General features: G+C 40.0%; 1 protein-coding gene across 2 annotated transcripts; it reads right to left on the bottom strand.

Annotated features, from left to right (window-relative positions):
* Nucleotides 1-422: 422 nt before the first annotated feature.
* On the bottom strand, nucleotides 423-9,032 carry LOC106605105 (cytochrome P450 4B1). 2 transcript variants are annotated; one of them, XM_014200421.3, is made up of 13 exons: nucleotides 8,585-9,032; nucleotides 8,303-8,447; nucleotides 8,139-8,183; nucleotides 6,678-6,805; nucleotides 6,503-6,562; nucleotides 6,280-6,416; nucleotides 5,799-5,953; nucleotides 5,254-5,360; nucleotides 4,611-4,801; nucleotides 3,574-3,707; nucleotides 2,120-2,184; nucleotides 1,569-1,651; nucleotides 423-1,020 (listed from the first exon to the last, which is right to left on the bottom strand). In XM_014200421.3, the coding sequence occupies exons 1-13, from the start codon at nucleotides 8,774-8,776 to the stop codon at nucleotides 843-845; spliced, it is 1,620 nt and encodes a 539-aa protein (XP_014055896.1). In that variant the 5' UTR covers nucleotides 8,777-9,032; the 3' UTR covers nucleotides 423-842. The 2 variants fall into 2 exon arrangements, with proteins under 2 accessions (XP_014055896.1, XP_014055897.1); XM_014200422.3 differs by lacking the exon at nucleotides 6,503-6,562 and having other exon boundaries at nucleotides 8,585-9,028.
* Nucleotides 9,033-10,555: the final 1,523 nt, after the last annotated feature.

The raw sequence follows: 10,555 nt of genomic DNA, 5'->3' as shown, positions 1-10,555 counted from the left end.
ACTAAACCAGAGCATGGATTGCTGTCGCACCTTGTACACAGACTGCTTACAGGGTAAGGAAACCAATATTACCTTTGTAATCTGGGTGAACTATCCCATAGTACTTAAATTGATTGTTTTATGTATTTAAAAAAAAAGGTCAAATAAATAAAATACAAATAATTTGAAGTGCTATGTAGATTCAAGTGGCAGCGAGGGAAGAAGTGTTAAGTTACGTGAGGTAGCGTGCTGGAAACACCATGCAAAATACAAACTTGCCTGGTAAACCGAATAGGCTTGGATATGTTATGGATAACAACGAAGAGAAATCATGTTAAAAGAACTTCTTATTGTTCTTAAAGGGACAGAGGTACACTCTCAACGGAACTGTCTTGAAAATACATTGATTTGAGAGAACGCAAATTAATGGATTACACCAGCAATTTCCTGAGTGGTTTGCACCACACGTTTAATTAAAATAGTGACAATAACATTAACTCAATCCTGTGTCTATTCCTTTTCAAAATGTCACATCACTGACAAGGGACATTGACTTACCATAGGCTATATGTCAAAAGGAAAAACAAAAAACATTTAGGCAGTTAATTACTGGCAAAATATTAGTAAGATAAATTAGTGTTAAATTAATCTTTGTATTTAAGACATTATATAAAATTCCCTTTACATGGATATTTAAATTACAATTCTGAGTATAGCTTTGAGAAGTTAATATTTGAAAAATATTCCTTAAATCTAAGTTTTATTTCCCATTTCCTGGTGAATTAGCATGTTAAAAACAAATTCATATGAACATTCCACAAACAGTAGCCTATGCCTGATAATAAAAGTGCAACTAACATTCCTTATGGTACAAGATCGACAGGTTTGATTTTCACATGGATCCCATTGAGTGAGCGGAGCACCAGTCTTGGAATCATTTTTGGTTTCTTCATTGGGTCCTCGGTCAGCTGATATCGCTTGAGTGTCTGTGCCACCACCACCTTCAGCTCATTCATGGCAAAGTTCTGCCCAATGCAGTTTCTACAGAGGGAGAAAAAGACATTGAAAGAATTGTGTTGTAGAACTACTGTACATTCACCCTGTGTAATAAAGAAGTTATGCGGTAAGATTATCAAAGGTTTATATCTCTTTTATATAATAAAACATTACCATATCATTAGACAGAACCTACAGCTCTTTGAAGTGAGTTCAGCCTGTGTCTACTCCACAGACCTATAATAACTACTGTTGTGTCAGAGGGGGATGGGATCTAGCCTGATCCCAGATCCGTTTGTGCTATTTTGACAACTCCTACTTTCATTGTCATGCCAAACAAGACAGTACAAAACAGATCTGGGACCATGCTATGTCCCATCCCCCTTTGACACAACAATGGGTGTTCCTATAGTTAGCTTGGATCTAGGTCACAGACATCAAGGGACCGAAGGGCTCCAAAATCCAGTCAGGTAAATGAGTAGGTCTATGATTCCATCCTAGACCCAGACTACTAATGTGAGAACCAAACGCTGCTGCCAATGCTGCTCTCTTAAATAGTGGCTGAGTCACATGGCACTGGTGTGGTAACGAACCTTGGGCCGGCAGAGAAGGGGACAAAGGCATGGGGTGATCTTTTTGCAGAGTTCTTGGGCAGAAATCGGAGTGGGTCGAATGCCTACGAGAATACAAAATAGAAGAGAGACAAATAGTAAGTAGAAACAGTGGAAAAGACCATATATGTAGACAGCTGGTCCCAAATATGTTTGTGTTGTCTTGTTCATTGTCACTGCAAACATGAGCATATGAGTTGGCAAGACAGCACAAACAAACCAGGCTGGTGAGACAAACTGCCACCAGGCTTGTATAAACAGGTTTCAGTTCCCTATTGTGTATACCCTGACTCTTATAGCGATAGACTAGTCAAAGTCAGACCCATGGGCTTACTGCTAGGTCATAAGGATTTCATGACAAGCTAACCCAGCAACAGCCCCTTCCTCTGTCAATACTCTAGACCAGAAACACATGATTGTATGATGCATGTTCAGCTGTTCAAGCTAGCATTCCTTCTACTACTAATCACAAATGATATTAACCCTGTGAAATGTTCATGAGGAAATTGTGTTCATCAAGACGGTGTGCTTACGTTAGGGTTCTCCCAAACGGTTGCGTTCCTATGAATGCCAAAAATGCTGGTTCCAACAAGACAACCTAGAGGGAGAAAAGAGAGATTAATTATATGCTCTGGACACTACGCTGACAGACACAGCAAACCTTCTTGCCACAGCTCGCATTGATGTGCCATCCTGGATGAGCTGCACTACTTGAGCCACTTGTGTGGGTTGTAGACTCCGTCTCATGCTACCACTAGAGTGAAAGCACCGCCAGCATTCAAAAGTGACCAAAACATCAGCCAGGAAGCATAGGAACTGAGTAGTTGTCTGTGGTCACCACCTGCAGAACCACTCCTTTATTGGCGGTGTCTTGCTAATTGCCTATAATTTCCACCTGTTGTCTATTCCATTTGCACAACAGCATGTGAAATTTATTGTCAATCAGTGTTGCTTTCTAAGTGAACAGTTTGATTTCACAGAAGTGTGATTGACTTGGAGTTACATTGTGTTGTTTAAGTGTTTCCTTTATTTTTTTTGAGCAGTGTATAAACACTGATTGTAGAGACACACTGTTCCAGTTAGTCTCTACATTCTAACGAGTTGGTGACCTAATCACAATACAATAAGGAGAAGTAGCCCTGTAGACAAACAAACATGAGTTAATATTTAATATTTAATTTGTTATAGCCGGTGACTGAGGCAAAGGTTAGGGAGGACTGTCATGTTATGTGGCCTGCTTGAGGTCATTTTGCAGGGCTCTGGCAGTGCTTCTCCTGCTCCTCCTTGCACAAAGGCGGAGGTAGCGGTCCTGCTGCTGGGTTGTTGCCCTCCTACGGCCTCCTCCACGTCTCCTGATGTACTGGCCTGTCTCCTGGTAGCGCCTCCATTGCCTATAATTTCCACCTGTTGTCTATTCCATTTGCACAACAGCATGTGAAATGTATTGTCAATCAGTGTTGCTTCCTAAGTGGACAGTTTGATTTCACAGAAGTGTGATTGACTTGGAGTTACATTGTGTTGTTTAAGTGTTTCCTTTATTTTTTTTGAGCAGTGTATAAACACTGATTGTAGAGACACACTGTTCCAGTTAGTCTCTACATTCTAACGAGTTGGTGACCGAATCACAATGCAATAAGGAGAACTAGCCCTGTAGACAAACAAACATGAGTTAATATTTAATTTGTTATAGCCGGTGACTGAGGCAAAGGTTAGGGAGGACTGTCATGTTAAGGCACAGAACCATTGTGCCTTTAAAACTATAATTTAAAAAAGTCCCCTGCATGGCCTGGAGTGGTCGGTGTAGTGGTTAGTTCCACTGCCTACAGCAAATATACCTACCAGTGTCGGCATGGGTTTGATTCCGACCCACTGCCTGTGTGACCCACTCTCCTACCACTATCTCGCCTCAGTCCAGTAAAATGTACAAAAAAGTCCCCTTCAGTACATCACAATGTAACATTTTTTTTTTTTAAATGTACACATTTACCTTTAGGCACAGTCCTCCCATCGAAGAATGTCATAGGTTTGGTTAACTTCCTGGACATCCCAGGTACAGGAGGGTAGAGGCGGAGGGATTCCTTTATACACATGGTTGTGTACGGTATTTTACTGAGATCTTCCCTGAAGAATGCAGAACATTATCTTTATATCAATTCTCTTTTAGTAAACACGTTGCCATGTATTGTGTGGCTCCAATCAAAGAGCAAATACAGGCTGATTTCCCTTCCTTTACTCTATATCTAAAATAAAGGAAAGGCTTTGGTAACTAGTTCCAAACATGGAGCCTGTTGGTGATTATGTAGCCCTTAGCTGCAGTCAATTACCAAAAGCGCCCTCTTTGGCCTCATGGGTGGAATGTTATTCATATTTTGCATCATTTCATAATGAATAAATATTTTAAAAATGTATGAAGAAAATCCAGTGTTTCTATGTCAAACTATTTTGTTATATTTCAGTCTTCTGTGATGTATATAAAGTGGAATATTGGGATGCAAAATCTAAATGTAATACATTTCAACTCTATATCTGACATGGTACAGGTGACATGGTACAGCCCATAACCATGTGTGTGAGGTGTATACTTTTGTTTCAAAGTAGATTTGTTTAAGACTACCCAGAATCACTCTGAGTGACCCTGATTTAGCCCACTGCAATAAAAGGTTAAATGATCCCCAAAGTAACAAAAGAGTCATTTATGTATATATATATATATATATATATATATATTGTAGCTGCGGACTGTAAAATAACCAAATAAAACCATGAAACTGAAATACACCCCACAGCATGATCTCTGAACAATAAATCTGGACAGTACAGCCTTCCACTTGTCACTCTCCTCCAGCCAAATGAATGCATATCTAACATGCAACATGATCAGGACATTAAATCAGGGCCCGTATTCATAAAGCCTCTCAGAGTAGGAGTGCTGATCTAGGATGAGTTTTGTCTTTTAAATCATCATGATCAGCGTTCCTACTCTGAGGCGCTTTATGAATACGGGCCCTGGACAGTAGAACCTACCATTCCATGGTGTCCCTCCCCTCCAGGGCGCTGATGACCTCGTCCCTGCAGATCTGCTGGTGCTCCGGGTTGCAGGCCAGGCTGTACAGGGTCCAGGAGATCCCACTGGCTGTGGTGTCGTGCCCCTCAAACATGAAGGTGTCCACCTCCGCTCGGATAGCCTCATCTGACAGGCCCTGCTGGTCCTCGTCCTGGATTGAAAACCATAAGGAACAATCAGATCCTTGCATGTTCTTCCTTGTTTGGCTTCATTTTATGGAAAAGGTATAACTCGCAGACCTATAATGTTGCTAGCCTGGTCTCAGATCGGTTTGTTCTCTTGCCAACTCCATGGCTCATTGTCAAGCCAAGCCATGTGTTTGGCATGACAATGACTGACAAGGGAGTTGGATAGCAAAAACAAACTGGCACTCAGGCTATCGTGTTACCAGTTGCATGGAGAGAGAATATAATGAATAGAAAAGAAACTCTAGCACACTGGCGATCTTGAGGCTACGACGAGTTTCTTTTCGAACTGGCTTCATTCAATGACACACTATGTCATCGCCGATGTAGCCGTTTTAACTAATGACCTGGTTAGATGATTGCATAAATGGCATAATGGTGGATAATAGTGTAGTAGCGTAATAGAGGTGTGACGTACTCGCGCGCAGAGCAGGATATCCAGAAAGTCCAGGTTTCTCTTAGCCTGTATCCTGCCCAGTTCCTTTTCGTCCTTTAAGGCTTCTTTTCGCTTTCGTATGATTTCCTCTACAAGCAGAGGGCATCAATAAAATGTTCGATCAAATGTATTTATAAAGCCCTATTTACATCATAGATGTCACAAAGTTCTATACAGAAACCCAGCCTAAAACCCCAAACAGCAAGCAATGCAGATGTAGAAGCACGGAGGCTAGGGAAAAACTCCCGAGGAACACATCATGGGAGAGCATCAGACATAGCAGCAGCAGCATAGCTCATTCTTATGACATGGTTATAACATGGTTAAGCCAATAGCTGTACATGAATACAAGATGTATAATCAATAGGAAATACATACATGCATACTCCACAAGGCGAATGCATACATGCTGCTTTTTCAGCGTATATTTGCTTTGTCAAATTCATACATATAAATGTTTTCAGGGCTGAGACCTGCTGGTGCAGGGGATTAAGATAATAATTTCAACCTTCATTCACAGAACGCACCTGTATGACTGTGTGCTACATTGCATGCTTTCCTGTATTTGTACCCATGTGGGCTAAGTTGGAAGATCCACTCGCTGTGGTAGGGAAAGGTCCGGAGGCGGACATTCACCAGATCACTGAGCTCGTACACAGCTTTGATGTACGAGTTGGTTCCACTGAAATGAGAGTAAAACAACAGAAAAGTACAAGTTACTTCCTCTCAATCATTGCTTATAGGCAAGGCCCTGAGTTTTTCCTGATCATGTGATCTGGCCCGAAAATCTCTGGGCCCGTACTCACAAAGAGTCTCTGAGTAGGAGTGCTGATCTAGGATCAGGTCCCCTCTGTCTATATAATCATATGAATTATGATCTAAAAGGAAAATCTGATCCTATACCAGCTTTCAATTTTTATACCATTAACACTGACAGGACAAGATTTTCAACATGGGCAGATGTAAATGGCAGATAATGCAGTGGTTAAAAACATTTAACTGACTGACCTCTCTCCCCCTCGCACTGTCTGGCAGTTAGTGTTGGAGCTGAAGGCACACTTCATAATGCTGTCCAGTGTCATGAGGCTCACATGCTCAAATAACTCAAATGACTCGTCGGATTTAGAGTGAGTCTCCCATTTGTCCTGGAACAGAAAGAGGACAGACATAGTCAACTTGCACATACTTGCACATACTCATAGTACATCACTCCCTTATTAAATGAAATTACCCCTTTAGCTTGTTCATGCAGAATTTCCCTCCAAATACAGTTGTCAAACGATACAGCATTCTAATACAGTTGGGAGAATATGTAACGTTAACTCTTATGCAATTAGCTTTTTTTTTGTAAATAGGCTATGGTTGTCAAACTATACAGTAATTAGGGTAGAGATAACAAATTGCACCAGCATAGTTTTGGCAGAATCAGACATCATTTTGACATAGGGCTTTAAAACATCGTAATGGAAGCCAGGGGTCAGGAGTCTTCTGTGGCGGAACCATTTCTGACCTCCAGACACCAGTAAACCATCCCCTAGAGAGAGAGAGACAGAGAGCACATCCTGAGAAACACATATGTTGTGCGTTCATGCAAAAGAATAGAGGTAAAGAACATACACTACCGTTCAAAAGTTTGGGGTCACTTAGAAATGTCCCTGTTTTTAAAGAAAAGCGCATTTCTGCCCTTAAAATAACATCAAATTGATCAGAAATACAGTGTAGACATTGTTAATGTTGTAAATGACTATTGCAGCTGGAAACTGCAGATTTTTTATGGAATATCTACTTAGGCGTACAGAGACCCATTATCAGCAACCATCACTCCTGTGTTCCAATGGCACGTTGTGTTAGCTAATGCAGGTTTATAATTTTAAAAGGCTAATTGATCATTAGAAAACCCTTTTGCAATTATGTTAGCACAGCTGAAAACTGTTGTCCTGATTAAAGAAGAAATAAAACTGGCCTTCTTTAGACTAGTTGTGTATCTGGAGCATCAGCATTTGTGGGTTTGATTACAGGCTCAAAATGACAAGAAACAAATAATTTTCTTCTGAAACTCGTCAGTCTATTCTAGTTATGAGAAGTGAAGGCTATTCCATGCAAGAAATTGCCAAGAAACTGAAGATCTCGTACAAAGCTGTGTACTATTCCCTTCACAGAACAGCGCAACCTGGCTCTAACCAGAATAGAAAGAGGAGTGGGAGGACAAGTACATTAGAGTGTCTAGTTTGAGAAACAGACGCCTCACAAGTCCACAACTGGCAGCTTCATTAAATAGTACCCGCAAAACACCAGTCTCAACGTCAACAGTGAAGAGGCGACTCCGGGATGCTGGCCTTCTAGGCAGAGTTCCTCTGTCCAGTGTCTGTGTTCTTTTGCCCATCTTAATCTTTTTTTTTTCTATTGGCCAGTCTGAGATATGTTTTTTTCTTTGCAACTCTGGCTAGAAGGCCATTATTCCATCCCATCTGATAATGGGCCTCTGTACGCATATGTAGATATTCCATTAAAAAAGAATCTGCCGTTTCCAGCTACAATAGTCATTTACAACATTAACAATGTCTACACTGTATTGTTGATCTATTTGATGTTATTTTAATGGACAAAAAATGTGCTTTTCTTTCAAAAACAAGGAAATGTCTAAGTGACCCCAAACTTTTGAACGGTAGTGTACATTATAACCATAACTGTATAATTGCCTAAGTGGCATGGGTCATAATGCAATTGAAAACCGGAACTGCACCCAAAAGGATGAATATTAGAAAATGCCTATTCTTAAAATATCTGCAGTTAAATATATAGAATCTAATGTTGTTGGTTCAATATTTGTAACATATGTGATTATGGCAAAGACAATGCAACCTTACCTATCCATGGAATAAGAAATCTGTATGAAAGGTCATCTTTGGGCTCTATTAGAAAGAGAGTGAATAGGTATCCTATCACATGTACTGAGATTCCATAGATAGACATACATAGATGCAACTAGTTTAAATAATGATGTGAGTATTGTCGTTCCAAAGAGACCAACCTGTTGATGCCAGGATGGTTTTCACATAATCTGGATGGTGAATATTGAGGATGGAAACAAATGGACCAAACCACATTTGAAATGCAAGGGGGTACGATTCTCCCCATTTGACAACCTTATACATATCGTTCCCATCTTGTTTAAACTGCAAGACAACAGAGAAAACATGCACTTATATTATAAAGCAGCAAACGCACGAGCGTGACACCGAAACTTGCAGCTGAAGCTACAATGTCGAAGTCACTCAATGTGCACGTTCGAGAAATTCTTATTTTAACCTACCTCTCGTACATGCCCGAAAAGCCAGTGTTTTGGTGGTCCTGGGAATGTCTCGAGCGCCCGAATCCATTCATTCCTTTTGACAATAAGTTTAGAGATTTTAAGAATGACATAGACCAAGCTAAATATCGCAACCAAGTGATGAATGCGATAGGAATCTAGCGTCACTTTTTTCAACGTTTCAAATAACTCCATTGCAATGGACGTCTAACTGCCGAAGCCTACCCTTGACAACTTTTACAACAAAAGGTAACGAGAAGACAACTGCGAGAAGCAGAAGAGAGTAGGGTGGGTGGTTTGAGGTCATTGGGTGATAAATGTTGAGGGGCGGAGTCCAGCCTGCCAGAGCAGACAAGGCACTGCATACCAATTATTTGCCTTGATGTATCTAATTCTTGTTTATTCTTAAATCTTTGATATCTTCAAATATTCAGCTCTGCAAATATCAGAATCATGTTTCCCCACCTGACAGTCATCATGACTGATTATAGCTCTATATTATCAGGAGAACACACAACCTTGGGGAACCCCAGGAGGAGGACACTGCTGGACAAAATACAAACAAATGTTGGACATTGGACATCAACCTCCACTATATTATATAGTAGATGATATACTGTAATCAGGTAGCACATGTTGACTTCCTGTTAACCCTTTGATTGGCTATCCCTCTCTGAATAACAACATAAAGGCCACGATCTATGTCGAAACATTACAGTATCTAACAGCAATTGCAACGAAATGGAACCAACATTTCCGATGAAGGCTTATAAGCCTAGTGACTAATGACATGCTCTCAATTAACACATCAGATTTCACATTTGGTGTTAATGCCTTGCACGAAGTTGCATGCAAACCCGCTGATGGAAAATGGAGCTCCAGACCACATTAGTCAAGGACCCCATTTTGTGTCACTGACACCTACACCACAGCCTATGCCATTGGTTCAGAGGAAACATCTGTGTGGGAGGTGTTGATAAATGTTTATGTAAAGTATTATTTCTTATTCCTGTTTCCTACTGAATCAACTGTTCGATTTGTGATTTGTAACTTCTGCTTAATTTCCTATAGCTTTAAATTACAATCATTAAGTGGCAGTTTCGGCATAGGCCTGTAGCCTACACTTTTTAAAGCAAATTACTTGTGGCTGTTTTAAATACAATGCTTAAGTAGGGACTAATCTCTGCCTCAACACTGTTTATTGTAATCATGATCGCTACCTCTGCCATAATTATTGTATTTATGGTTTGGGCCTCATATCCAACATCAGGTAAGTGTCTGAAATTTACAAAAACATTAATATCACTCAATACTTAGCTGAGTGAAACTACCTGGGGGTTAGAATTCTCACATATGTATTGAAAGGCTCTACAGTGTTTAACCTTATTGTACACTGTTATACAGCCAAACAATTAGCATACAGATGTACCACAGAAACTTAAAATATATGTTTTTGAGTACTCATTGAAATTTCAATATTCAAATGTCTCTCTGGACGTTGAAAACCTGCTAATCAGTTTAATCAAATAGGACATGCATTGAGCGATTTGTTTAGGCTATTGATGAAGCTGAATTAACATTATGTTGTTATTGTTTTCTATAGGCATAAGAGAAATTGATAACTATTTCAACCATCAAGTCATCATTTATTCATCCATTCCTTACATATAAACATTTTATAAACCCTTTATAAACAGTACTTTCATGTAATGCTATTGTACTTTCTTATTGTTTTTATCAATCTGTTGTAGAATCTTCAAGTCCTCTTCACATACCGCTTGGGAGAAAATTGTTGATACCCTGCATAAGTAATGAAAATCATCCAGAATCTTTTAGCTGGTTTTACAGTACAACCAATGTTGGTCAGCGCCGCACCCAGATTTTTCATGAGGATAAAAGTGGCCTACATCTCCTTTCCAAAGATTTATGGCATAGAAAGAGTGTTTTAAGGAATCGTTCACTTGTAATCAGCCC

Source organism: Salmo salar, chromosome 05 (assembly GCF_965601325.2).
Source record: "Salmo salar chromosome 05, fSalSal1, whole genome shotgun sequence".
NCBI classification, from domain to species: Eukaryota; Metazoa; Chordata; class Actinopteri; order Salmoniformes; family Salmonidae; genus Salmo; species Salmo salar.
This window is presented reverse-complemented; position numbering and strand designations above follow the sequence as displayed.

Coding starts and splice junctions, on each gene's coding strand:
- LOC106605105 (XM_014200421.3), bottom strand. CDS start 8,776: ATGGAGTTATTTGAAACGTTGAAAAAAGTGACGCTAGATTCCTATCGC. Junction 6,563..6,677: donor ATTCTGCCAAAACTATGCTG/GTGCAATTTGTT, acceptor CAACTGTATTAG/AATGCTGTATCGTTTGACAA. Junction 4,802..5,253: donor ATATCCTGCTCTGCGCGCGA/GTACGTCACACC, acceptor TTTTCAATCCAG/GACGAGGACCAGCAGGGCCT.